The 27,693-nt window shown below is 56.2% G+C and overlaps 2 protein-coding genes across 5 annotated transcripts; one reads left to right on the top strand and one right to left on the bottom strand.

Annotated features, from left to right (window-relative positions):
• Positions 1-10,176: 10,176 nt before the first annotated feature.
• Positions 10,177-16,747, bottom strand: ADAD2 (adenosine deaminase domain containing 2). Its single transcript, XM_069549939.1, has 11 exons — positions 16,432-16,747; positions 16,194-16,337; positions 12,669-12,821; positions 12,297-12,341; positions 12,085-12,210; positions 11,850-12,000; positions 11,602-11,769; positions 11,269-11,498; positions 10,936-11,179; positions 10,586-10,706; positions 10,177-10,473 (listed from the first exon to the last, which is right to left on the bottom strand). Exons 1-11 carry the CDS (start codon positions 16,745-16,747, stop codon positions 10,369-10,371), a joined length of 1,803 nt encoding a protein of 600 aa, XP_069406040.1. The 3' UTR covers positions 10,177-10,368.
• A 1,327-nt stretch (positions 16,748-18,074) lies between these two features.
• TAF1C (TATA-box binding protein associated factor, RNA polymerase I subunit C) lies at positions 18,075-27,600 on the top strand. 4 transcript variants are annotated; one of them, XM_069552570.1, is made up of 15 exons: positions 18,075-18,255; positions 21,273-21,482; positions 22,578-22,659; positions 22,850-22,947; positions 23,022-23,111; positions 23,208-23,281; positions 23,903-24,141; positions 24,238-24,354; positions 24,437-24,554; positions 24,644-24,715; positions 24,843-24,978; positions 25,105-25,248; positions 25,636-25,810; positions 25,915-26,052; positions 26,127-27,600. In XM_069552570.1, the coding sequence occupies exons 2-15, from the start codon at positions 21,345-21,347 to the stop codon at positions 27,074-27,076; spliced, it is 2,571 nt and encodes an 856-aa protein (XP_069408671.1). In that variant the 5' UTR covers positions 18,075-18,255; positions 21,273-21,344; the 3' UTR covers positions 27,077-27,600. The 4 variants fall into 4 exon arrangements, with proteins under 4 accessions (XP_069408671.1, XP_069408670.1, XP_069408673.1 ...); XM_069552572.1 differs by having other exon boundaries at positions 18,114-18,255; positions 23,208-23,292; XM_069552569.1 differs by having other exon boundaries at positions 18,103-18,255; positions 24,843-25,248.
• The last annotated feature ends 93 nt before the right edge of the window (positions 27,601-27,693 follow it).

Here is a 27,693-nt window from a genome sequence, read left to right as displayed (position 1 = left end):
GAAGGCAGAACTGCATCTGTGTTAAATCCCACGGTGGGGGCTGCGGGCCCGCCATCCCTCCTGACGTACCTGGGACCTGGGCAGGAGTGCCACTTGCCAGCACAGCGAGCCCTCCTGGGCTCTTGGTGGGACCTTCTCCAATTATCCAGTCCTTGGCTTTGACAGCGGCTAACTCTCTCAGGGCACCCAGTTGTCCCTTGAGAGAACCATTCCTGCTGCTGCTTCCTTTAGCCCTTTGGGGACCTCAGCTTTCCACTCTCAGCTAAACTACCAGAGACGCAGCATAGAAACGAGGGCAGCCTTAGGATCTGCACCCCCTGCCTGCTCCCCAGATCCCTTGATGCCAGAGGAGAAGACCTTCTTTGGCCTATATTTAAACAAATTCATTCGCTTAGGGTTAGGTTTCATTCATTAACATGCTTGGTCCTTTGCATCCAGCGTAGGAGGCAGAGGTTGGACCAAGTCGTTGGAGATAGCAATGCATCCTGAGCAGAGGAGAAGGAGCAGTGAGTTCTGGGTAGCTGGCTCATGGAGGGCTTCACAGAGACACAGGAGCGGGTGGATGCAAAGGGTTGTTTTGGAAGACAAAGCTGGAAAGGTGGGCCGGAATGAAAAGCTGTGTAGAGGACTTGGACTTTTCAGTAGATGCAGAGGAGACATTGGAGATGCTGGAGGAAGGGGCTTTGTGAATGGACTGCACTGTGGATGAAGATGATGGGATGGGCTGCTGGAGGACCAGTTTGGAACAGGGAACAATTGAGCAGTTCAGGCAAGCTGCAAGCGCCTACCTCCCCAATGTCATTAATTGTACAGGTGGTGCCAGGTCCTGGAGTCTCATCTTTTGTTTCCCAGCTGAGCACACCTGGGAGAGGCCAGTGACCTCCCACCAGAGGCTCTGCCATGCATTGCTACGTGCCATGGGCTGTAGATCTGCTAAGAAAGAGCACAAGGTTGCAAATGGATGATGGAGAGGAGGTTGTGGACCTCTGGATCTAATGTAGTTCACGTGTAAACATTTCATCGATGGGGACAACCAACCTTCATTTCACTAGTATTTAGTGCAGGCCTACTATGTACTGGGCATATGCTTCCCCCTGACCACAATGCCAGGGTCAGTTTAGCCACAGGTGGCTTGGGCAGGGGGCCATCTACACCAGCATCTAGCTTCAAGCTGGCCTTGACCTCGTGGGGAGCCCTCATTCCCTTTGATTGCTCTGAGTGCCATCTCAGCTGATGGGCATACATGTCCCCCCATTCCTCTAGCCCCCCGAGAATCAGCAGGGTACTCCCTAGTCCTTTGCAAGATGACATTTCACCAAATAGGCACTCTGCATGGTGGCAGAGTAGCCAGTCAGGCTTCCCTGGTAGCTCAGCTGGTAAAGAATCTCCCTGCAATGCAGGAGACCCCGGTTTGATTTCTGGGTCAGAAAGATCCCCTGGAGAAGGGATAGGCTACCCACTCCAGTATTCTTGGGCTTCCCTGATGGCTCAGACAATAAAAAATCTGCCTACAATGCAGGAGACTTGGGTTCGATCCCTGGGTTGGGAAGATCCCCTGGAGGAGGGCATGGTAACCCACTCCAGTATTCTTGCCTGGAGAATCCCCATAGACAGAGGAGCCTGGCGGGCTATAGTCCACGGGGTCGCAAATAGTCGGAAATGGCTGTGACTAAGCACAGCACAGCACAGTGGCCAGTCACACAAGGAAAAGATTTGCCCCTCAGAAAAGCCACCCATGACTTTAGCCCCATCCCTCTCTGTCAGTTTCAGGGGCTGGGCTAAATCTGTGGTTTCCCAACTGGGGTCTCATGAAGATCCTCAGAGCTGCTGCTGTTCCAAGGCACAGCATTCACAAATAATGATTTTTAAAAGAATGTGCAAATTTCTAGACACCCTCCCCCATTTTAGTCATGGCCCCGCTGTGGGGCAAGCTCACCCCAGACCTGGAATGGCTTACGACCCATATCAAGCTCCTCATTGATCCTCCCTCTTCTTTTCTCTTACTAAATTTTTGGCCACTGTGCAGCATGTGGGATCTTAGTTCCCCGACCAAGGATCGAACCCTCACCCTTCTCATTAGAAGCAGGGAGTCTCCCTGGATCATTAGGGAAGTCCCAGGTCCTCCTCTCTCTTCTGATTGAAGACTTTTTTGTGCTGCAAACCTGCGGCAAAAATCCCTCACTTCCACTCAGCCCATTCTGTGACTGGCTCCCACCAAGGCCTCCCTCTTTTCCTGTTTCCCATACTTCGGCATCCAAATAAAAATGTGCCAAGATTAAAAGAAAAATAGTTGAGCCCATCACCAACATTATGAGCCTCTACAGTGTCTCAGTACATGCCCGGTGGAAATTCTTTACCAAATTAGAAGTGGAAAATTGGAATTGATTGCTCACAAGTGGGGCTTAATTAAAAGCTCTATTTTTCTCTCCCTTCCATGACCCCTGGGGACTGATCTTGTGTTAGTCTAGCTTGGCAGAGCTGCCTTTCCTTCATGTTGATTGGGTAGAACGTGGGTGACCAGCAGGTTACTAGGCAGTCTCTTCATCCCCATTGGCTGAAAAGAGTCTCGAGATTCCCAGAAGGGCTTGTTTTTCTTGGAGGCCAATGGGCATGACTGCAGCCAAAAGTTGAAATTTTCCAGCTGAAGGCAAAGAGCAAAGGGCCTTTTGCTTCAAGTCACTTCCATGTGGCTCCCAGAGGCAACTTTAAAATGTTGGTTCAACACCTCTCTAGCCAGAGTTGAGCCCACATGACTTGAGGATGGATAGGTTAATTCTTCAACATCCGGCAGGTGGGGCTTGATTCACTGATTCTGTTTTCATGGCTTTTAGGACTGGAAGGCCCATCAGAAGACGGTCTAAGCGGGTGGTTACCATGGGGTATCTGTGAACCTCTTGAGATTATGTACAGCTCAAAATGCACAGCTTTGAACAAGGGTCCAGTGACATTGATCAACCCTCAAGGGAATCCATGACCCCTGAAAAAGGACAAGAAGTTAAGTAAATCGACTTCTGCATTTTAAGATGGCGCAACCAAGGCTCAGAGAGGGAAAGCCACCTACCCAAGGCCACACAGCCAGTTCATTTAGTTAGATCCGAGTATCCTGATTACCAGCAGAACACTCTTTCTATTAATAGTATATCAGCTCTTAGGTTCATCTGACACAGTACTTGAGACTGCAAAGAAACTGTTCAAAACAAGATTGTAACACATTGCCATGTATCCCGAGAAGGGTAAGGAGAGTCCTTTTGGGGCCTCTGAGCACCAGCTCTTACCCTTCATATAACATGGACATGGAAATCAGTTCCACTGGGCTTTCTTTCTCTCACTGACTCCATGGATAGGGTGGAGGGGACTGTTGTTTTCTCCCAGCGTGGACAGTCTGTGATTCTGGGAAGTTCATTGCAACTATTTATATGATGGGGGGTGGGGGCAGGTAAGAAACCAAGAAAGAGCTGAGAAAGAAATGCTCACCATGGTCCCTGACTATCTGCAGAACTGTTCCCTTAGCAAAACCCACAGGTAGTTCAAGTTTGAATAGGAGTTCACAGAGATCTCTGCCCACAAGCTGACCACCATGTTCCTACCTGTCCAGCTGGGCGTCTCACACCCAGTGCCTGGCTGCATGGCTCAGCCTCCCCCCACCCACCTCCCTCCAAGGGCTTAAACTCTCTCCCTCTGCTGCTTGTTGAAATGCTCATCATGGGCATCACTGAGCACCGGGCAATTGATTTTTTAACATTTTATTTGGGAAACTCACCAAAAGAAGTTGCAAATACAAAAATAGTACACAGAAGACTCCAATACACCTTTTAAGAACATTTAGCTCCATCTGTTGTATCATTTGCTCTTTTTAAAAAATTATTATTATTATCTATCCGTGTGTTTCTGGACCCTTTGAGGGAAGGTGACTATATCATGTCACTTTGCTCTCAGAATTTAAGAAGATGGTAACAGAAAAGCCTATCACAAGGGGTTTGGAAATCTCTGATGTTGACCCGCAACAAGGCACGTGTATGTCTTGTGCATTTCAGAGTGCAGTGTCCAATGATTTCATCAGGCTCTCAAAGGAATCTACAACTCCTCCCCTCAAATAAAAAGATAGAAGCTCTAAGGAAGACCAACTCCTTCATTTTAAGATGGAGAGCCCAAGGAGACCTGAAATACTGTGCTGTGTAGATCCTAAGAGTAAGGACATTCTCTTACAAAGCCACGAGGCAGTTAACCAATGTCAGCACATTCAACCTGGATGCAATATTTTGATCTAATCTACTGTCCTGTCCAGCTTTGTCGACTGACCTAATATCATACTTTACAGACTTGCCCCTCTGGGACAGGGTCCAGGGTAGGCTTGGATGTCGCATTCCTTGCCCTATCTCTTTAGCTTCTTGTGGTCTAGATCTTTCCACAGCTTTCGTTTGGCGTAGACGGCATGGAAACTCAGGGTGAGCCTCATCTCCCTTTTCTAGCAGAATGTGCCTCATTTGGCCCCATCCCCTTGTGTCTCCTCATGGTTACATTGAGGCTGTGCTTTTCTGGCCCGAAGTGTTATTCTCCGGGAATCACATCCAGGGGTGACATATGAGCCCTTTATTATGGGAGGTGACCTGGGAAATGCTGGCAGCGTAGTGGAACAAGAAAGATGCGGAGTGCTGGCTAGCCCAAAGGCATTCAAATGAGGAAAAGAACCCCAGCTCCCATGCAGCCCTCATAGAACATGCTAGAAGGACCACCCCAGTGGCTTGGTGAGGAGGAGAGAGGGTCCGCCTGGCAGGTGACCTCATCCCCGAGGCTCAGAGCAGGTCTGCTCTCTCCCTGGCTGCCAGGAGGAGGGGACCGTCCCTTGCCATCTGACTCTGCCAGCCGGGGAGCCGCCTGGTACACACATTCTCAGAGCTAAACGATCCTTATGGTCGCTGTGTCCACCCTGCCCCTTTCACGGGTGTGGACACGGAGGCCCAGGGAGGGGACGTGATGGGACAAGTCACACAGTCAGAGGCAGCAAAGCCAGGACTGGCAGGCAGCGCCTGCAGCTCTGTGCTTCCTGACCCTCGCCCAGCACTGGGCTCATCCATCATTTGACACCTAACCAAGGGGCACCTCCCAGAACACAGTGTCGGTTAAAAATAAACAAAGGGATGCGCTCTCCTCACCGGCCTTGAGGCTCCCAGGCTGTCCAGAGCGGCCCCACCTCCCCAGCTGCCAGCTCCAGGTGACACACGGAGGAGGTACGTGACTTTCATAAGTCACCTTTCCTGTATGCGGGACAAAAGGAAAAAGAATGAATTTGGGCACCCTGAGCTAAAATTAGCCAATGTTGCTGTTCCAAAGGCTTCCATTGTGTTCAGTCAATGACTGGCTTAAAATAAGATCCCCTGGAGAACTCAGCAATTTCACCTGCGCCTTCCTAACTCAGCTTCTGGGGCTCCCCCACCCCTGCAACTCCTAGAGAAACATTAAACAATACTCAGACATGACAAGTGGCTTCTCTGGTGTGTTGGGGCAGGTCTAGCCTTGGAGACTGACCTCGGGCTGACCTCGGGAGGTAGGAGGAGGCGGGAGGGTCCCCCAGGTGATGGGTGGCAGGGGTCAAGCTCACCTGTCTCTGGATCATGGCCAAGTCAGAAGTCAGAACAGTAATGGTTAGTTTCTAGGGCACTGTTTCTTAAAGGCCTGCCTTGTGCCGGGCATTGTTCTGTCAGCAAGACAGATGCTCCCAGACATGTGGCTAGAGGGGATGATCAGGGGAGGGAGGCAGACCACAGACAAGAAGGAAATTAACAGGACAGGGGACTTCCCTGGCGGTCCAGTCGAGGCAAGCGACAGTCCAGGGGTTAAGAATCCGCCTTCCAATGCAGGGGACGTGGGTTTCAGCCCTGGTCTGGGAATTAAGATCCCGCATGCCACAGGAAGTAAGCTTGTGTGCCCCGAGAAGAGCAGCCAGCGGGCAGCAACAAAGACCCAGCACAGCCAAAAAAAAAAACAGGACTAGCAGAGCCTAGGAGGAAAGAGGGCAGAGGTGCCCCATGAGGCTGGGAGGAGCCATATGGGGCACCATCCTCCCAGATGTTTGGGTTCCCCCAGAAGGACACCCTGAGGCAAGGATTTACAGGCAGGCAGTTTATTTGGGAGATCATCTGAATAAACACGTATATTTTTAGGACACATCCACAAACATCAGTTAGAGACGTTTTGTTTCCAAGAACAGGAAACTGAGACTTCATCAATCAAATGGACAAAGAAAAGGAGACTCTATTTGTTCTTATGGCTGACGATCCACAAGGCCCTCAGGTGTGGCTTGATCCACGTTCTCTGCTGCTGCTGCTGCTGAGTCGCTTCAGTTGTGTCCGACTCTGTGTGACCTCACAGACGACAGCCCACCAGGCTCCCCCATCCCTGGGATTCTCCAGGCAAGAGTACTGGAGTGGGTTGCCATTTCCTTCTCCAGTGCATGAAAGTGAAAAGTCAAAGTGAAGTTGCTCAGTCGTGTCAGACTCTTAGCGACCCCATGGACCGCAGCCTACCAGGCTCCTCCGTCCATGGATTTTCCAGGCAAGAGTCCTGGAGTAGGGTGCCATTGCCTTCTCCGTCACATTCTCTAGGTCTTTTGTTTTTTTTGAAACACTGATTGATTTATTTATTTGGCTGCGCTGGGTCTTAGTTGCAGCCTGCAGGATCTTCAGTCTGCCGTGGCATGCAGGATCTTTTATTCGCAGCGTGTGGAATCTAGTTCCCTGACCAGGGTTTGAACATGGGCCCTCTGCATTGGGAGCTCAGAGTCTTAGCCACTAGACCAGCAGGGAAGTCCCTCTTTAGGTCTTTTAGAAGGCTTCTACAGGTCAGCGGAAAAAAAAAAAAAAGAGCTCATAGCAAAATGGAAATTTTCAAGATGTCTTCCAGAGCCATAGTTTGGAACAGGGTTTCTGTTCTTTCTGTCTAAGCCAATGGTCCCCAACCTTTCTGGCACCAGGGATTGATTTCACAGAAGACAGTTTTTCCTTGGAGAAGGCAATGGCACCCCACTCCAGTACTCCTGCCTGGGAAATCCCATGGGCAGAGGAGCCTGGTAGGCTGCAGTCCATGGGGTCTTGAAGAGTCAGACACGACTGAGTGACTTCACTTTCGCTTTTCACTTTCATGCATTAGAGAAGGAAATGGCAACCCACTCCAGTGTTCTTGCCTGGAGAATCCCAGGGACGAGGGAGCCTGGTGGGCTGCCATCTATGGGGTCGCACAGAGTCGGACACGACTGAAGTGACTTAGCAGCAGCAGCAGTTTTTCCTCAGATGGGGGACGGGATAGTTTCGGGATGATTCAAGCACATTACATTTATTGTGCACTTTATTTCTATTGTTTTACATCAGCTCCACCTCAGATCATCAGGCATTAGATCCTGGATGTTGGGGACCCCTGCTCTAACCCACTCCTGTGAAGAGAAGATTCTATCATTTATTCATTTTCCATTCAACGCTGGTTTGTTGGGCATCTTCTTTGTGGGAGACCCCATGGGGCAGGGAGCCAGGGAGATGGAAAGAGACAACAAGCTGAGAGCAGCCAGGGCTGATAACAGCCACCACCACTGCTGATGATGGCCAAGATCCAGGCACAGGGCTTGGCTCACTTGCCAGTTCATTCCACCGTGACCCTGTGGGCCATGGATTGGTGACCAACTCTCATTTGCCAGGTGGGGAAACTGAGGCTTGGAAAGGTGGAGTGGCCCCTTGATTAGCCTCCTAGGTCCACACTTGTGCTCAGCGGTGAGACCACACAAGGGGAGGGGCAGCATAGGGCAGGGGTCCAGGACAGACCCCAGGGCTCGGAGCTGCAGGCAATGGGAGATAGGAGTGATGGCAATTCGGCTTGTGTGTTGTGCCCAGCTAGGTTATGTCACCTCCCAGCTCAAAAATGCTGTTGTTGGCAAAACTCCGCCCAGGGGGGATTGGGCCAGGAAGACATTAACAGGCTCTCCCTTTCAGAAGCAACCTTCATCATCACCCTGCGATAATAAATCAGCTGAGTCAAAGGAACCGAGCGAATAATGTGGTAACAGAGACTGTCTTGGGAGGGAAGGATTGGACAGGCAGATTTATGCAACATGGGGACAAATATTACTTACTTGGCAGAACACGGCAGAGTTAATGTCATTTTGAATAACTTGTTTACCCACTGATTATGTGATTAATGAATATCAAAAGGCTCATTGCATAGAACTGCAGTTGGGAATGGCTGGGATCTGGTTGTAGTCACCATCACAGGACAAAAAGTAAATCAATTTAAATGATCTCCAGGGGAAAACAATGTGTAATAAATGTGCTAATTAATAGGCTTGGGTGTTTTAAAAATTCTCTCCATCCCTGAAAAAAAAAAAAGAAGAAATCATTATTTCAAAGTTAGCCTGTTTTTGTTTTTGTTTTTTTTTCTGTTTAAATAACAATAAAGTGTGTTAGTTGCTCAGTCATGTCCAACACTTTGCAACCCCATGGACCATAGCCCACCAGGCTCTGCTGTCAGTGGAAGTTTCTAGGCACAAACACTGGAGTGGGTTGTCATTTCCTTTTCCAGGAGGTCTTCCCCACCCAGGGATTGAACCTGGGTTTCCTGAGTGGCAGGCAGAATTTTTTTACCATCTGCGCCACCAGGGAAGCCTTAAATAACAATACTGGTATTAAGAAATAATCTCAATGTTTTCTCAATTTAAGAGAACAAATAATCAGCACTCGTCTGGCTTTTGAGACTCTCCATCCTGGTTCAAACTCCCCGCTGTCCTTCCTTTGCACGTGCGTGTTCCTGAACACCAGCCTGCCTTTGGCAGCTGCTCCCGCCTCCCCCAGCCCCCATCCTCTCTTGCCCTCCCAGCCCCTTTCTCATCCACTCGCAAGCCCTCCAGCCCACAGCTCGTCCTCTCAGGGGCCAAGGCTGCATCTCTCACCCCTGTAGCCTATAGGAAAGAGCAGAGGAGAGCTCCTGAGAGCCAGGAGGGAGCTCTTGGAAACACACTGTCCAGCCACGTTATACGAGAGGTTGGGGGTTCTGTCCAAGGTCACAGAAGTGACTCCAGCAGCAGCCCAGGGGCTTCCAGGTGCTTGAAGACGTCAGGGGCCTGGATGGGAACCGCAGCTCCATCCCAACCCTGTGTGCTCTTCTGGAAGATGCCCACCTTCACCTGGTGAATTTTCTCACCAGTAAAGTGGAGCAGTGAGAGCATCCACCTCCTTGGTAGGTTTAATGTGACAGCATCTGTAAAGCCTGGGGGCAGGGAGGGAGGGGCAGGGAGGGAGGGGCAGGCAGGGCCTGCTCCAGCCTGTCAGCTCTTTCCTCCATCGCCTCCTCCCCGCCATGCCCCCTCGTTGGCAGCAGCAATGGTTGAAAGGGAGAGGACGGGGCCCAGCAGATGGACAGAGGGAAAGCCCAGCCTGAGGCCGGGTGGGCTGGAGAACAGGCATGTGGGCTGGCCTTCCAGTTGTTTCTCCGGATGAGTCCGCTGGAGTGAACCGAGGTTAAGTGGCCGCCAAGGTTACACACACATGCACACACACACTTCAACCATGGGGCCTGGGAGGTGGCCTGGAGGGAACGGATGCTATCCCAGGGCTTCAGTGTCTGCTCCTGCCTGGCTCGGAATGTCGACCCAGCTTCCCAGCCCACCGGGGAGAGTGGTCTGGAGTTCTGAAGCCCGAAACTGCTGGGGGAGCAGGGAGGCCCTGGCCACAGGGTGTGGGGCTGGAGGCTTCTGTGGTCCTCCACCACCCCGGCCCCAGACTTCAAAGCTGCTGTGCTTCTGCTCCAGGGGCCCTGCCCAGGCTGGGGAGGTGCCCCGGCCTGCAGATGTGTGCCTGGCGCTGGGGTTGGGGGGTGGGCGTGTGCATGGGCAGGCTGCACTGTCCTCCCTTCACCCCCAAGGTCCTTGGGGAGCCTGGACGTTCCTGCAGACTCCGCACAACCCCCACCCCTGAGAGGCGGGCGTGGCACCCCCCACCCAGTTAGCACGTGGGCTCCAGGTATCACAGCCTCACCCGGTGGGACAGCTGTAGTAACAGAGGCAGGGTGGGACCCACTCGGAATGAGCCCCCTGCCAGCTCCCAGGGCTGCCCACCTCTTGCAGGAGCCAGAGGGCCTGAAGGGTGGGGACTGGGGCTCTTCTCTTCCCCGCCAAAAAGCCAACAGCACACAGGAGCACCAGAATCAGCTTCTTTATTCAGGCCCCCAGTGTGCAGCAGACCCCACCCCGCCCCCATGCCAGGGCCTCCCTCCATTCCTGGCTTCACCCTTGCACGGGTGCCCGCCCCGCCCCCGGCCCCCAACCCCCCGACTGGCACTCCTCCACCGGGGTCCCGCTGGGCTCAGGACCTCAGCCCCTGGAGCTCTGCTTCAGTTTTTGAATTTTCCCACCAGTGGTTTCGAGGGCCAAGCCCCCAGGCCCTGCTGGTCCAGGAGGAGGGAGAGCTGCTGGCGAGCCTCCTGGTAGGGCCCGGCCTAGGGCGGGAGAGGTGCAGGTGAGAGGGGGTGCCTGCCGGGGGTGCAGGAAAGAGGGCTGCGGGAAAGAGGGCTGCGGGAAAGAGGGCTGCGGGGGTGGGAAGGCGCTCACCTTGGCTGCCTCATAGGTCTGCAAGGCCAGCAGGTGGGACTTCCCAAGGGCGTGGGCAGCCTGGCGGAAGGCCCGGAGAAAGGCGGCCTTGCAGAGGCGGGAGGGAGGCCCAGGGGCAGTGCTGGGAAGCACAGAAAGGGGCCCAACGTCAGGGGAGCGGAAAGGAGGCCTGAGCCAAAGGCCCACGCCACCCTCTCACACCACCTCCACCCTGACGATCTTGGGGCAGGGGTCACATTGCTGGTAAGAGGCTGGTGGCCAGATGCATCTTCTTTTCCCACAGGCAAGGGAATGGGGACCAACCACTGGGTTGTCAGACCCCCTCCAGCCCACCCCCAGGCCCTTCTCACTTGGCCTTCACACGCCCGGTGGCCACATCCACCACCTCGATGTCAGGGTCCCCCAGGCTCCAGTTGAGGCTCAGGCCCTGGCAAGTGTTGGGGGTGAGGTTGGAGGGGGCCACTGAGGGCCCTGCAAAGAGGTGCAGTGTGGTCCGGGTGTAGGGGGCTGGCAGGCGTGGCCCCACGACCCTGTCGAGGCTGGGCCGGGTGTGGATGGCCCGGCTCAGGGTCGGTGGGTCGTGGCAGGCGTCAGCTGTGGGTCACAGGACAAGGTCTGAGCCTCTGTTCCCCCGTCTTCCCGCCCCATGGCACGCCCCTGCCCTCCTGCCCCGTGGGGCTCACCCAGGACCAGGCTGGTGGTGTAGAGGGGGGGCAGGAAGTGGGCCAGCAGGGCCCCCCCCAGCCCCAGGACGGCCCAGCGTGCCAGCTTGTCACTCGCTGAGAGGCAGCCCACGTGGGTGTCGCGGAGCGCGGGGGCCACGTAGCACACCGGCTTCAGCTCCCCCTGGATGTGGGCCTGCAGGCGGAGTGGGGGGCCGTGCAGGAGGCCGCCCTCCAAGGACGGAGGGAGGCTGTGGAGGACCGGGGTGAGGGGTCAGGGCCCCTCTCCCACCCCCATGTGGCGCTCCCAGGTGCGGCCCCCCCAGGCTCTCCTTCGCCTGGTACCCCACATACTAGATATCGTAGGCGGCTCCCTTGGGGGTGTTGCTGACATAGAGGTGCAGGAAGATCCGGGGCTTGAGGGCGAAGGGGGGCCCAGGCCCCGGCTTGGGGGCCAGCACGGACTTCTCCTTGCCCGTGGGGCCCCCCTGCGTGGCCAGCAGGAGCTGCCGGAACAGGAACCTGGGGGCAGTGGAGTGGCAGCTGGGGCAGTCCCGTCTCCCCGGGGCTGGCTGGGCAGAGGGCCCCCCGCCGCCCCTCACCTCAGCAGGGCCCGGCGGGCCACCACCAGCCCGTGGCAGTCGTGGAGCTGCCGGCCCGAGAAGTCCAGCCACCCAGAGCAGCTGCCGCTGCCGGTGCCCAGTGCCACCAGCTGGTAGGTCTCCTTGGCGTGGCCCCTGGCACCCGGGACCTCTGAGGGGAAGGGGGCAGAGAAGACCGGCCTGAGGCAGGGGGCCCAAGGGCCTTCCCGGGGAGGCAGGGGCAGGGCCGCCCTACCTCGCTCCAGGATGACTGCAGCCACAGTTCCCTTGCAGGCCCAGTACGGCGAGCTGGCGTCCACCAGGCGGTCGAAGCCCGCGCTGACCACAGCCGCGCAGCGCTGCTCGTGGGTCACAATGTTCTCTGCAGGGGAGGGACAGGGCAGAGGCGGCTTCACAGGACATGCCCTCTCACGCTGGGGGGACGGGCGTCAGTGGGGTCTCACCTACCTATGCTCAGAGGAGCGAGAGGCTGGTTGGGGGTCTTTGGGGGCTCTGGAAGACAGACAAAAGGTTGGCTGTTGTGGGTGCTGGGGACTGCCCTCCCATCCTTCATCCTTCAGGAATTCAAGAGGTCCCACTAGCGAGCGGTATGTTTGGGGGTGGGGGGCTTGGGTCATCCTCCAGAAGCCAAACGTCCCTCAGCTGCCCCCAGCAGTCCCTGGGCCCAGGGTGGGTGGGCTTCAAAGGACGTTAGGGCAGGGGTCTGCCCATGTCTCCACCCCCAGCTCCCTGCAGGCCGGGTCCTGGTGCCCAGATGGTCTCTGCAGCAACTCACCGCAGGCACACGTGTGTTCCCACCCCCGCCGCACCCTGTGTTACCTGCCCCTGCAGCTGGGCCCTCCAGCTGACGCCGGATGTAGTGGAGGGCAGAAAGAGCCGCCTGCTGCTTGGCCTCCGGCTTACTGTTGGCGGTGCCCGGGGGGCAGACCACCCCATCCAGCTCCACGGACACAGAGAAGGGCGAGCAGGGGTCTGGGGAAGGAGAAGCTGAGAAGTGGTACCGTGCACCTCATCCTTGTCCCAGGCACTTCCTAGCAGGACCACGACACCTGCCAGCAAGGATGACCAGAATGACGGGCAGACAGCCTGCTGAGCTCTGTCCAGGCCGGTGCAGGCCTCGGCATGCCAGGCCATGCCTGCTCACAGATCTGCACCAGCCCCTCTGAAATAGGTCCCTGTGACCCCATTGTACAGAGGGGTACACAGCGGGCAGGTGGACAGTGAGCCCAGGTGCTGGCAGGACCTAGATCCAGGGCTGCACTGCCTCCAGGAGGGACATCCCCTGTCCTCTCTCAGACACACTGCTCTATTTCTTCTCTACAAGAAGCTCATCTTCCAAACATGACCACTCCAGGTGTTACTTATGACACAGCAGAGACAAATGAAAATCCTAGAACAGGGGTCAGCTGGTTAAAGGGCATACATTTATTTCCATTCACAGTATTTGCTGTTACCTCCTGCTAAATTGTCTCCCAAAAGGGCTGCCTGTTTCTTTCAAAGAGAATCCGAATTTCAATACCCCTCCCTAGCGTGGAGATTCATCTACTTTAAAAGAGCAACAACAATGCCAGTTAGGGAAACTTCTCTGGCAGTCCAGTGGTTAAGAATCTGCCTTCCAATGCAGGGGAGGTGGGTTCAATCCCTAGGCAGGGAAGTAAGATCCCAGATGCCTTGCGGAAACTACTGAGCCACGGCTACTGAGCCCATGGGCCACAAAAGATCCCACATGTCAACGAAGACCCCGTGTGCTACAACTAAGACTCAAGGCAGCCAAACAGATATTTACAAAAGAAGGCCAGCTGGGAGATGCAGCAGGAAGGCTGGCATCAGGACTCTCCGGCAGCCAGTGCGGTAATAGGCAACTCTGGCCACAATCACCAAAGGATGCTACAACCACGGGGGGGATGGAGGTCTAGGGAGCAGGATGGTCCCACCACTGCAAGATGCCCCGCCTGGACGACTGATGACACACCCGGCAGGGAAGTGAAGGCGCCTGGCGACACCACCGTGATTAGGACCCCCAGCTGACACCCCAGGGGTAGAGTAAGGAGATCTCGGGCCCCCGGCGGGATGCACGCCACAGACATGAGGCTGCCACAGATGCCTCCGCCGGTTATGCATCACTTGAACCCAATCCTGAGGAAACAGACAAACCCAAACGGACAACTTTCTGCCGAATAACCAGACCTTATCCTTACAGCCTGAGCAACTGTTTCAAATAAAAAGAGGTTAAAGAGGCTGATGTAATAAATCGTGCTGGATTGGGGAAAAAATGCCCATCACTGTGACAAGTGGCAAAATGTGAACATGGTAACTAAGTAATAGTATTACATCAATGGGCTTCCCCGATAGCTCAGCTAGTAAAGAATCTGCCTGCAATGCAAGAGACCCTGGTTCGATTCCTGGGCCAGAAAGATCTGCTGGAGAAGGGCTAGGCTACCCACTCCAGTATTACTGGGCTTCCCTGTGGCTGAGGTGGCGAAGAACGCACTCGCAATGCGGGAGTCCTGGGTTCGACCCCTGGGTTGGGAAGACCCCCTGGAGAAAGGCTACCTACTCCAGTATTCTGGCCTGGAGAGTTCCATGGACTGGATAGTGCATGGGGTCACTTGTTAAGTTTCCAGAATTTGATCCTTGTGCTGCAATTATGTAAGACAATGCCCTTGTTCTTAGAAAATAAATGCTGAAATGTTTAAGGGGTAATTAAGCCTTCAGATTGTACAAAACAAATCAATGTGGATATTTATATATAAATATATATGGAGAGAGGAAGACAAAGTAAATGTGGCAAATGCTAACTGGAGAATCTGGGTGAAGAGTTTATGGGAGCTCTTTTATACTATTCTTCGAAAATTTACCAAAATGAAGAATAGAAATGACAAAAAGTGCCTACCCACATCGACAGTGGAAAGAGGGACCTTAGGCGGAAGGGAGTGGCAATATTACTCAGTGGTTCGGCTCAGGCTCTGAAACCAGACTGCCCCTTGGCAGTTTCAGCCTCTCTGGCCTCAGTCTTCCCATCTGTAAAGCAAAGGTAATGGTATCTGCCTTTCTTGAAGAATACTTGTGAGGACTCAATGTGTTAATGTGTCTGAAGACCTTCAAATAACACTCGGTCTGTCACCCAGAACTCATGAATGTTAGCTGTCATTACTGGTATTGAATTGATTTCCTTTTTTTTTTAGTTGCAGCATGCGAAATCTTAATTATAGCCTGCGGGATCTAGCTTCCCAACCAGGGATCAAATCCGGGCAACGGAGATCAGAGTCTTAGTCACTGGACTACAAGGGAAGTCCCTATTTTCTGTATTCTTGATGCTCTGGCATTTGGGGATTTAATTCTGGAGAAACCATCCCTCCCAGGACTAGCTAATTCCTAGACATAGCAAACAACTTCTCTGCAAGCTCACTCTTTCATATAAAAACAGATCAATCCAGAGCTCACACCCCAACCACAGAACTCTCTGACAAGCCAACATTCCCCATGCCCTAAATCAACCCTGAGGCCAGGTACTAGGCAGCTAGGAAACACCCCATAACCCCTAAATTTATCCAGTGTCTTGCTTTTATCAATCCTAATCTCACTCTGCATAGGTACCCTGCTCCAACCATTCTTTCCCAAGAAAACCCAGTTAACGCCCGGGGCTGTGCCTGGCCCCTCCTCGCCACCCCATCCTTTCCTGCACAGCCCTCCATGGCCATCTGTGCCTCCTATTTCTAGGATCCATACTTACCCCTTTGTGACAAGCACTCTGACATCTGCTGTCTTAACATACCTGATTAAAATAAATCCCAGGTAGATTTTTTTAAAAATACATTATCTCATTTTGAGTTACTCAGTTTGAGGTTCTCCTAGGAAGTTTTACAAATGCTCCCAAAAGTTCTTAGAAGCAGGGAATGTGCTGGCTGAAAGTTGGGAATCTGAATCTAGGAGGGACCTGGTGTATTGATCTTGGTGGTTCCAGGAGGAGGACTGTAACCACTACACCTGTATACAGTGTTGCCATCATTAAGCTGTATCTGATAACCTGAGTTGGGGTGGGCGGGCCCTCACTTAGGCACCTCCTCTCCAATGCTGGCATGGCAACTGTAATTGTATATAACTGACCTTCAAAAAGGCCTGCTGAAAGGCTGGTAGCTTGAGGCAGGTCCTTTAACCAACCCGAGCTTCAGATTTGGCCCCCCATCACCTGCTAGTTAGAAATCTGGGGTACCTGGTGCCCCTGGCACCATGCTGCTCACAGCAGGCCTACCTCGGGCCCCAGGCTCAGGCCCAACTCAGTCTTCCTGGCTTCATTTGAGAACAGCCCAGGGCATGCTGCCATCCCAGCCCCCTGGGCCTCACCTGCTGTTTGGCTTTCTCGAAATATCAGGGAGACACCCAGATTGGCCGCGTACTGAGTAAGCGAGGCCACGGCCTGGCCCGGCGGCGGGTCTTTGAGCTGCAGGCCCAGATGTCTGGTCACCTTCGGGAAGTCGCCCGCGGGCCCTGCGGGTGGTACAACGACCCTCAGGGACCTCCTCATCCTTCCCGTGCCCAGCACCCCCCAGCTCCCTGATCCCTGCCCCCACCCAGGCCTCACCATCCCCAGCTGCTGCCGAGGCCTGGAGCTGCCCGCCCGCTTCATTGTTCTCTGCGTTGGGGGTGGGAGCAGGCTCTTGGCCCAGACTGGCCGAGGGCCTCCAGGAGCTGGACCCTGGGCTGATCTGCAGTGATGCTGCCAGACGGGGCTTCCTGCGGCCACTGTCGTCGGTGCCCAGAGCTGTGCTGGCCTGTGAAGCCATGGCTGGACTCGAGGGCGGGAGGGAACAGCAGGCACGTTCTGGCGCCACCTGCGCCTTTTTACACGCCAGAGCGAGCGCCCACGTGGGAAGCACGTGGTACAACCGTCCGCGCATGGTGAGCTCCGCCTCCCGCCTCACTCGTAGCCAATGAGAGCCCATAAAACTGTAGCAGGACAGTATGCCCAGCCAATGGGAAGGCTAGTCTCCCAGGCAGCTTGAGCCTGGATGTGGACTAAGTGGCCACCTGGCCAACCTCCTTATTTCAAGGGCGGGGCTCCGGGTGTAAGGTGAGGGTGGAGGACAAGGCCGTCCTACCATCTTCTTCTCTGCGCTTGTTTGTGTGGTATTCGGGAAACAAAGACCAGGGGAGGAGTCTGGGGACCCAAGTTCAGCACCTCACCCCTGCTGCCGTCCAAGGATGCCCTGCACTCCCCATTTTGCCAGCCTGCCCTCCCCAGCTGCTTAAGCAGCTGAGCCTAGAGGAGGATGGGAGGTGCTCATTCTGTAAGTGATGGTGTTTTCATTTGTAGCAGCCTCACAGAGTCTTTAGGGCCTACATTTAAAATCTGTTCACCTTAAGCCTTCCTGAAGCCAACTGTAAGTGTTCCACGTGGGCTCTAGCTAAAATTAGTCATTTGATATCCTGCCCTCCCCACCCCACCCCCGCTTTTTTTTTTTTTTCCTCAGAAGTGAATCTGTGTTGGTTCGTAAAAACATGTCAAGATAGCAATTCTTAAAAATGAGGGTCTAGCGATGAAGGAGAAATAACAAAAATAAAGTTGAGGATGAAGACAATTTACATGTGGCTTGCTACCATGCAGCACGGTTGCTTGAAGGAGATGAAAATTTTAACAGTCTTGAGGAGCCAGTGACCGGGAAAATGTGACCAGTTACTGAGTTTATGGTCTGTAAGTTGTGTTGCTGTTGCTGCTGCTGCTGCTGCTTGCTACCTTCGGATCTGACAACACGAGCCAGGACGGGGGCAATGTGGACGCTAAGGCGTAGAGAAACAGTTGGTAGCACCTGTTAACATTTGACTTGGAAGAGCAGATATGGAGCAAGGTAGATTCAGTCTCCCAAACGGTTCAAGGATTGACCTCAAGAAAGACAATTCTGAGGACTTCCCTGGTGGCTCACGGTAAAGAATCTGCCTGCAATGCAGGAGTTGCAAAGGACGCAGGTACGATCCCTGGGTCAGGAAGATCCCCTGGAGGAGAGCATGGCAACCCACTCCAGTAGTCTCGCCTGGAGAATCCCATGGACAGAGGAGCCTGGCGGGCTTCAGTCCGTGGGGTCGCAAAGAATCGGACACGGCTGAGCAACTTCACTTTCACTTTCACTTAATTTCCAGTGCCCACGGCGCCATCTGCACTCGCATTCTCCCTCCGCCCGGGAGGTGGCGCTCTGGAGCGCCCCTTAGGCCGGGCTGGGAGGCGGGACTTCCTGCCTTCCATGAAGCATTTCCGGCCCAGCCGGGGGAGGCGGTTCATCGCTTCTGTGGGGCTGTCGGGTTGCGGGCTCAAGAGCTAGGGTTCTGCCTTGGGGCTCCCTCGTGGCACGAGGGTCAAGCGAGCGTCACGCGGAGGTCGGTTTCCCCGACGAGCACGGCGCGACTGGATTACGTAAGTGCGCGCGCCGCCCCGACGGGAAGGAGGGGCGGGTCCCCGTGCTCGCATCCACAGGCTCCAAACTGTGTGGCTTTGGGACGAGTCGCCCAACCTTTGCAGAGTGGGTGGTGAGCAGCCGCTGGCTCATGGAACGGGGAGCATCACGCCGTTGTAAAGCGTCGTAGCAACAACTGTCTGGCACACAGCGCTTGGTGCGAGATGCCTGCTGTTCTTGGATTGAAATTCTGGGGCCTCGACGTGGAGAGGGAAGAGACGGATGGGGAGGACGTGGGCGAGTAGAGGTCTAAAGGGAAGGGCCTCCCGGATCCCCTCTCCCATCCCCGGGCAGGTGCACCTATTGCCGCACCCGGCGTTCATGCAGACCCGACGAAACTCCGGAGGTCTAAATTCGAGTCCGGGAGAGATGAGGGCGGGAAATCGAGGCTGTCTTGTCTCGGGGCTTCTCTGAGGTCGTGGGCTCCACCAGCTCCCTCAGCCTCCCTGCGTTTGTTTGAGACTGTCTAGTTCCTCATTCTTGGATTTGTGCCTTCAGCTTTTACGTACTGATTTCAGTTCATTTCAGTTGCTCAGTCGTGTCCGACTCTTTGCGAGCCCATGGACTGCATGCAGTGCTCCAGGCTTTCCTATCCATCACGTAGTAAATAAGGCAGGCACCGGGGATAAAGTCCCTTCCCCATGCGGACTCTCAGAGCAGTTTGGAATCACATAGCTTTAGCTTTAAATATCTTATCACACATCGCAATGCGTGCTCCAGAGGAGGGGTGCAGGGTGATGTGGGACAGGGCTGGGAGAACCAGGAGATTCTTCCTGACTCAAAATCTGAAGGATGGGGGCAGATTTTTTAGGTGGGTAGGAAGGACAATGGTGTTCATTTTTAGTGGAGAGAGAGTGTGAAAAGGTCCTCTGGTGAAAAGACGCATTCCCACCACTGTCCTCTCCTGTGATGAAGGAGAAAGACAACAACAATCAGCTGCCAGGAGGTCAGAAATGAATCTGATACAGTTCCTGTCCCAGAGAGCAGTCCCGAGGAAGAGATAAAGCATATAAACCACAATTAGAATGAGGCTGACTCGTGCCCTGAGAAACACATTCTTTTGACAAGTTTTTTTATTATTTATTTATTTACATGACTGCACTGGGTCTTAGTTGTGGCACTCAGAATCTTTAGTTGTGGCATTCGAACTCTTAGTTGCAGCATATGGGATCTAGTTCTGCGACCAGGAGTCGAACCTGGGCCCTCTGCATTGGGAGTGAGGTGTCTTAGACACTGGACCACAGGGGAAGTTCCTCGTTTGAAAAGTGAAAGTGCTAGTCACTTAGTTGTGTCCGACTCTTTTGTGACCCCATGGACTGTAACCTTCCAGGCTCCTCTGTCCATGGAATTCTCCAGGCAAGAATACCGCAGAGGGTTGCCATTCCCTTCTCCAGGGGATCTTCCCTACCCAAGAATCAAACCTCAATCTTCTGCATTGCAGGGAGATTCTTTACCATCTACCAACATTTACTGTGTGGTGAGCACTTTGCAAGGTGCTCAGAGTACCTGGAGGTATAGAGGTTACAAAATAAATGGATACATGCAGTGGTAGCTCTAAGAGGAAAGGTTTTGCATCATCAGGCTCTGAGGCTGGTGCTCGCTTCTGGATACAGAGAGAGTTGTGGTTTAGAACTGGGGTTTTGGAGCCGCTGGAGGATCACGCTATTGGCCTTGGGCAAGTTGCTCTTTCCCAGCCTGTTTCCTGACCTCCATACGAGGGGCAGGAGAATAAAACTTGTAGTACCATGTCAGGCAGATGCTGGCACTCAGTAAGTGAGAACTGCTCTTATTTTTGCGTGTATTAAAGGATATTCCAGCTGCTTATTCTTGTTGAGCACTTTGTATTTTGTTGTTGTTCACACTCTTTGTGACCCCACAGACTGCAGCACACCAGACTTCCCCGTCTGTCACTATTTCTTGGAGTTTGCTCAAGTTCACGTCCACTGAGTCAGTGATGCTATCTAACCATCTCATTCTCTGCCACCCTCTTCTCCTTCTGCCTTCAATCTTTCCCAGTTTTAGTCTTTTCCAATGAGGCGGCTCTTCGCATCAGATGGCCAAAGTATTGGAGCTTAAGCTTCAGTCCTTCCAGTGAATATTCAGGGTTGATTTCCTTTAGGATTGACTGGCTGATCTACCTGCAGTCCAAGGGACTCTGAAGAATCTTCTCCCACACCACAGTTTGAAAGCATCAGTTCTTCAGTGCTCAGGCTTCTTTTTGGTCCAACTCTCACATCCATATATGACTACTGAAAAGAAACAAATTTTGACTATATGGACCTTTGTTGGCAAAGTGTCTCTGCTTTTTAATACACTGTCTAGGTCTGTCATGGTGTCCCTTTCCAAGGAGCAGAGATCTTTGAATTTCATGGCTGCAGTCACCAAAGCCCTTTGACATAAACATTATTATTCAGCACACAGTTGGTTCCTTTTTGTTGGAAGGTACTGTACTTGACAGTGGGAAGGCAGACAAATAATAACTCATCTCTGGCTTTGGGGAACTTGAGTTTGTCTTTAGAGTGTAACCTAGAGTGTGGGGCTTGTCGTCTAGGTAGGACTGTGTAATTATAATGTAATACGTGAGAGCGTGATGGAAGCTGATCACCACCAGCCACCTTCTAACTTCAGCCCCCATCACTCACCACCTAGTTTTTCCCATGGCTACCCAGTTGCTTCTCACATACTCCTGCCCCAGGACTCTTGTTCTTGCTGTTCATTCTTCCCAGTACCCTCTCTCCCGTAGTTGGCATGTTTGTCTCTCTCATTAGGCTCTGTGTGTGCCGAACATCACCTTCATGAAGCTACGATGCTAAAAAGCACACCCTCAGGCCCTGCCATCCCTTCCCTCCTGGCGGGTTGCTTGGTTTTGGAATAGCACCTACTATTCTCGGGCGTTCGGTAACATATTCGTTTGTTCTTCGTTATCTGCTTCCCCAAAGAGATTATCCTCCCATTAAGACACTCTTCACTCTCCCAGGAGCCCCGGAAGCCGCTGTCCGGTTCAGGTCTCTGAGGAAGGCCAGGGTGACGGTGGCTACTGTTTTTCAAGATGGACTTCCCCAGCTCCCTCCCACCCTCGTTGTTCATGACTGGCCCCCTTGGTCAGAGCGATGTCCCTGACCTGTCGTTCATGTGCAGCTGGAGAGACGCGCTGACCCTGCCGGCGTTCTCACCCCAAGGCTCTCAGGTGAGGATGGCAGGGAGAGCCTTGGTGGCTTGGGGGAGGGCCCGTTTGCACCCCCCTCCCCCACCCTAGAGGTCACACCAGTTGGCAGGAGTGCAGGGTGGGGGGCTTTGGTACAAATCTACTAAGACCCAGGCTCAACCAGAATCCCATCCTTTGGGGACCTGGGGCGCCCTACCATCCACAGAGGATTCAGCCTCCTTCCTGGCTCCCTCTCCCCCTGCCTTCTCCTTCCTCTGTTTGTTCAACGAATACTCACTGAATAGCCCTACTGTGTGCCAGGTGCCTTATCAGGCTCTGGGGATCCAGAGTGAGTAAGTCAGATGCGCTTCCTGCCCCTGGGGAACAGGTAGGTGGAATAGGGACTAACAAGTGAATAGGGCAGAAGATAAAATCATTTCAAAGTGTGGACAGCTCTGAGCGAAACCAAAAGGATGCTGGAGCCGCACAGTGCAATGTGAGGGGGGCGGGGAGACCTCCTGGGAGAAGAAGGACACCTGCTCTTTCCTTGGACGCCTAAGCCATCAGCTGCCACTTGGAGACAGGCTGGCTAAGGGTTACGCCAGGCAGAGGCACGTGGGTGAGAAATTTAAGAGAGGCACTGGAAGGGCGGCGGGGGTGGGGGTGAGGTTTGCAGGACTCACTTGACAAGAAGGGCTTCCATCAGGAGCCTCACCTGCTCCTTTTCCATCCCGAGTGTGGAGCTGAGTTGTCTGAGGCCAGCCCTGCAGGGGAGTGGGGGAGCCTGGGGGTGACTGTACGGTCTCCCGAGTGTACGTGACGCACGGGTGAGACCCAGGCCGGCTAGTGAAGGCCGGGCGGTCCTCTGGAGCAGCACAGCCTGGATGTGGGCAGCACAGGCCAGAGTCAGGCTGCCTGGGCTCAGGCCCCGGCCCTTCTCTTTTCTGGCTGCTGCCTGGGGCCAGGGACGGCCCCCTGTTCCTCCCGTTCTCTTCATCGTTAAAGTGACAGTGAGCGACCGGCTTGGCAGGCGCCTGCTAAGGACTGAAGGAGTTGAGAAGAGACAAAAGCTGATGACAGGGCCTGGCCGGGGCGCTCGCTCACTGTTGCACTTTGGCCGTGGTGGTGTTTCCTCAGGACAGCGCGCCGCATGTGGCCAAGGCCCTGCTCTGGGAGCCTGACACGCCTGGGCCCCTGCCCTTGCTGCCTCCTGGTCCTGGTAAGGAGCTCGGGCTGGGGGCCCCGAGCTGCTCCCACTCACGGCTTCTTCCCCAGCCCCCACCCTGAGGCCTCTCCCCCAACTCCGTGCCCCCTGCTGATTGCTTCCACCCAGCAGGGTCCTTGGCATCTCTAGGCACTGGGACACCTGGTTCCACTTCAGTCCCTTCCCAGCCTCCCTCTTCCCTCAGATCCCTGGGACCCCGGCCTGACTGCCAAAGATCTGCTTTTCCGGGGAGGCTACCAGTTCCGGAGACATCCCCGAGTCGTGCTGGATGTTACTGAGCAGGTGCGCGGGCCCACCCAGTGGACAGTGCCGTGGGCCCGGGGCTGTGCCTCCTGACCCGGCCTCCTTTCCCGCAGATCAGCCGGTTCTTGTGGAACCACGGAGACATAGCCTTTGCACCCCTGGGGAGGCTACTGCTGGAGAATTTCAAACTGGAAGGAGCACATGTGAGTAACCCTGGCTGGCCAGGAGGGGGGAGGCACCCCACTTCCCATTGGGCTGGGCCCTAGGGCGTGTGAGTTTGACAAGGCCTTTCCACACAGAGCCGCTCTAAGACGAAGACAGTGGTCAGTGTGAAGAGGCTACTCCAGGACCTCGGTGGACACCAGCCCTGGGGGCAAGTGGCTAGTGAGAGAGGACGGGTTGGGTAGGCCTAGCTGGTGGTGGGGCTTTGGAAGGATCCAGGCCAGGATGCTGGTTCCGATCAACATTTGCTTCCACCCTCCCCAGTGCAAGCATGAGCCATATTTCCTCATACAGACCCCAGCTGTGCTAGCAGTGCAGGGGGGAAGGACTGCAAGCTCATGGAGAGTAGACATGGCTGCATCCAGGTGTCAGTAGGGCTTTGCCTTTGCCCTTCACCTTCTCACCCACTTGCCTCTGCTTGGCTTAGTTCCTAGGCAGACTGTTTCCAGGTGGCAGCAGCGTGGTTTATGATTCCAGGGAGAGGCCATTGATTCCAGGGAGAGGGCTAGTGGCCTTCCTGAGGCACCAGCAGAAGTCCCAGGAAGGGTGTGCTGGGCTTGGCTTGGCTTGGCTTGGGTGTCATGCCCGGTGTGAGCCAATCACTGTGGTTAGGACGACTCCCGAGTGCCCAGGCCTGGGTCGCGTGACTGCAGCACAGGAGCAGGGTCGGGTGCTCTCGCAGAGGAAGGAGTTCCAGGTTGATTTAAACACTCATCCGCTGCACTGGGCCCCCCCGGGCCGGCCTGACCCTCCCGCCATCCTCTCGCCCCAGCTGTCCCTGGGCTTACCTCAGCCAGCGCCAGCGCCGGTTCTCCATCCTTGGGGCCCCGATCCTGAGCACGTCGGTGGCGAGCCTCCTGGGAGAGCTGCTGCACGAGGAGCTGGCCCTGCGCTGGGAGCGGCTGCTCCTGGATGATGCCTGCACCGGGGGTGCGCTGGCCTGGGTGCCCGGCAGGACCCCCGGGGCTGGGCAGCTGGTCTACCCCATGGGCAGTGCCATGGACACACTGTGTATCCTCCCTTGCTGAGCACAGGCCAGGGATGGGCAGGGAGTTGTGGGCCTTGAGTGGCCATAGTTTGTGAACCTGTCCTTAGCAAGATGCCCAGGTTTCCAGAAGGTCAGTCTGACCCCAGAGAGCGAGCCCCAGGTTCTCAGAGACCTTGGCCGTATCCAGCTCCGGGGACCTGTCCGGCAGGTGGTGACCCGCAGCGTGCAGGGAGAAGGTAAGGCCGTGGATACCTCCCGTGGCTGCTCACTGACCTGCTGCTGACCCTGACCCTGACCCTTACCCTCTCCCTCCTCCAGCTCTGCTAGCTGTCCGCTCTGACCACCACTGTGCCCTGTGGAAGGTCAGTACGCAGGGGCAGCCGGCCCCTCTCCAGGTGCTGCAGGTGGACAAGGGGGCCACAGGGATCAGCCTCAGGTGAGAGACTTGGGGGGAGGGGGCGGTGTGCATGGAGGTAGGCTTGGGAGAAGGGGTGGCCCAGCCTTCCTCACGTGTGTGCCCTGCAGCCCTCACCTGCCCGGAGAGCTGGTCATCTGCAGCCGCTCTGGAGCCGTCTGCCTGTGGAGCGCCGAAGACAGGTAAGGCCCCTGCCACAGAAACCCCCACCCCAACACGAGCCCCCCAGAACCTGGCTGGGACCTAGCCAGGGTGCGCAGTCCTTCCCCGCAGCCTGTCCCCCTGCCATGGCTGGCCTGTCTCTCCAAGGCTGCGGCAAATCTATAAGGACCCCGAGACCCTGGTGTTCCGGGACCCTTCTCCCTGGCGCTGGGCAGACTTCACCGCCCACCCTCGAGTGCTGACGGTGGGTGACCGCACCGGAGTGAAGATGGTGGACACTCAGGTGAGGACATGGGGCAGGGGGGCCTCTGCCAGCGGGCGTGACAAGCCGCAGGGCCAGAGCAAGTCCCTGGCCGGTTGGAACCATGGATGGCGGACTGTGGGAGAGCTGACCCAGCGTGTCCCCCAGGGCCCGCTGGGCTGTGGTCTGCTGCTTTTTCGTGGAGGGGCAGAGGCGGCGTGCCAGAAAGGAGAGCGAATCCTGCTCACCCAGCACCTGGGGGATCTCGGCCCCGAGTCTCTGCATCCCATGCTCCACCTCGTCTGCACCCAGGTGGGCTCACCTCCCCTTCTCTCTGCCCTGCCCTGTCTCAGGTCACTGGAGACACAGGTCACAGGCCCTGGATGCAGCCGGGGATGGGGAGGGGCAGAGGGGGAGGAGGTCTAGCCCTGCCCCACCCCACCCTCTCAGCACCCTGAGCGCTCCTGGGTGTCTAGGCATGTGTGCCAGCCTTGGGCAAGGGTGGGGAAGGCTGTGAGAGCCTCTCCTGAGAGCCCCTCATCCCCTGAGGCAGGATGAGGGATGCCTGCTGGGGAGACGCCTCCTGCGCAGAGCCGGGCTACTCTGAAAACCCGGAGCTCTGGAAGGGTCCGGGGGGCAGCCGAGAGAGACCGGTCACGACCCATCAGTCTCATCCCCGCCCCCCCTGTCTTCTGCCAGTTCTCCCTCTACCTGATGGATGAGCGCCTCCCCTTGGTGCCCCTGCTCAAGTGGAACCATGGCCTCCACTCTGCGCCCCTGCTGGCCCGGCTGCTGCCGCCGCCGAGCCCAGGCCTCCCCCAGCCGCTGCTCTTGGCCGGCCAAGGCGGGGAGCTGCAGCTGCTGCACCTCGCAGGTGAGGGGGCCAGGTGGGTGGGCGGGGCAGGGCAGGGGGCGGGGCAGGTGGGCGGGGCGTGGGGCGGGCCTGGACGGAGCCTCAGCTGTCTGTCTCTCCTCCAGGAGTGGGGGCCTCCACACCCCGGCTGGCGGGGCTCCCCCAGTCTCTCCCCACCAGGAGCGACTCCCTCTCAGCCTTCCCCCTGCTGGAGCCCAAGAGTCACCAGCGGCTGCAAGAGCGTCTGAAAGCGCCCTCCATAGGTGCGTTGGGGGCTGGGGCGTGTGGGGAGCCACGCCCCCGCCATGCTGTCTGGTCACTGTCCTTCCGTCCCCAGGTCTGGCTGCTGCCATCCCGCCCCCCACCTCCACACCAGTGCTGTCGCTCTTCCAGCTCTCTGCAGCCGGAGATGTCTTCCACCAGCGCTTCCACCTCCGGGCAGACCCTGGGCCCAATGCTCGTGCCCCCGCAGCTTCCTGGACACCCCAGGCCACTGCCTGCTGCAGCCGGTGGCTGGAGGCCCTGCTGGAGGTGCCCCTGGCTCCCCCGGTGTGGGCAGCACCCACCTTCTCCCACCGGCGGCTGCTGGGAGGCTTCGAGCCACAGAAGGTGGAGGGGCCGGTGCCCGAGGGTTTCCGCAGGGCCATGGCCCAGGGGCAGCTCCTACAGCGGAGAGACCTGGGCTTGCTCCCCCCAGAGGAGCGGCCCCCCGGCCCCGAGCCTGGCCCCGAGGATGAGCTCAGCGAGCGTCTGGAGGCAGCCTGGGAGTTCGGGGCGGCGGCCTGGTGGGAGAGGCAGCGGGGCGGCCGCGCCGGGCCCAGGAAGCAGCCCAAGCGGCACAAGCGCCGGACTCAGCTGTCCAGCACCTTCTCCTCCCTCAGCGGCCGTGTGGACCTCTCGGACGCTGCCAGCCCCCCGCCCAGCCCAGACCATACACTGCCCGAGGCCAGGCCCCAGCCCCCAAGGACCCCGCCCTCCCAGGAGCTCACGCAGGAGCCCTGGGCCCAGGGCATCCCCTCAGAGCGGCAGCAGACCCTCCGGGACTACATGGCTGAGCTGCCGCTCTGCACGGACACCCCAGGAGGGGCCTCTGCGCTCTCCTCCCAGACCCCCAGTGTCCGGGCCACACCCTCCAGGCAGCACGCCCCCCGGGATGGCATAGTCCAGCAGCTGCCCCGAGGGGACACCCCAGAAGGCGCCACCCCGCCCTCCTCCCAGACCCCCAGCGTCCTGGCCACACGCTCCAGCTCTCAGCGGCTCCGGAAGAAGCCCCGCATGGGCTTCTGAGGCCCGGGGAGGTTGCCAGCGCCCGGAGCCTGCCATCCTCGATAAGCTGTGTCTTCCATGGTTGAGACAGAAATCAGAGAACCGTTCCCAGGGGGCAGACCTGCTTCTGGAACGCCTTCATGCGCGGGAGACACTCGGAAGCAGTCAGAGCAACGTCGGGGGAAGGAGGACAGCAGTAGCTTTCTCCCATAGGTCACGGTCTGGGGCACGTGGCGGGGCCCTGGCAGCCCCGGCCCGAAGGTCGGTGTCGCTGAGATCCCTTCCAGCTAACAGCGTCGTGCTGGAGGCAGGGGCTGCAGGTGCGCTCGGGCCCCTGGTGACCACGGGGCCAGAGCCCCGGCTCCTCGGTGCTGTGGGTGATGGTGAAATGAGCTCCCTGGCCAGCCCGCGCTCACTGGGTGTCAGCGGTGGTTTGTGGTCAGTGTCTGTGTGACGCGGTTCCTAGGACAATCTAACGTGGAGAGGGAGGCACTTTGGACCCATGTTAGGGGTTGAATAAAGCCATGACTGAGCCTGGTGTTGAATGATGGACTTTCTCAGGCTGGCTGCGTCCCCTACCCTGGCTTTCCATGCTCAGTGCATTAGGTTCTCGCCCTCTGTGGTTCTGTGGCCCCAGT

This window comes from Ovis canadensis, chromosome 14 (genome assembly GCF_042477335.2).
Source record: "Ovis canadensis isolate MfBH-ARS-UI-01 breed Bighorn chromosome 14, ARS-UI_OviCan_v2, whole genome shotgun sequence".
NCBI classification, from domain to species: Eukaryota; Metazoa; Chordata; class Mammalia; order Artiodactyla; family Bovidae; genus Ovis; species Ovis canadensis.
The sequence above is the reverse complement of the archived record's forward strand: the minus strand, read 5'-3'. Positions and strand labels throughout refer to the sequence as shown.

Coding starts and splice junctions, on each gene's coding strand:
- ADAD2 (XM_069549939.1), bottom strand. CDS start 16,747: ATGCGCGGACGGTTGTACCACGTGCTTCCCACGTGGGCGCTCGCTCTG. Junction 11,770..11,849: donor GCCCGCCGGGCCCTGCTGAG/GTGAGGGGCGGC, acceptor CACTGCCCCCAG/GTTCCTGTTCCGGCAGCTCC. Junction 10,474..10,585: donor AGACCTATGAGGCAGCCAAG/GTGAGCGCCTTC, acceptor CTCCCGCCCTAG/GCCGGGCCCTACCAGGAGGC.
- TAF1C (XM_069552569.1), top strand. CDS start 21,345: ATGGACTTCCCCAGCTCCCTCCCACCCTCGTTGTTCATGACTGGCCCC. Junction 24,716..24,842: donor CTGTGGAGCGCCGAAGACAG/GTAAGGCCCCTG, acceptor TGTCTCTCCAAG/GCTGCGGCAAATCTATAAGG. Junction 25,811..25,914: donor GCAGCTGCTGCACCTCGCAG/GTGAGGGGGCCA, acceptor TCTCTCCTCCAG/GAGTGGGGGCCTCCACACCC.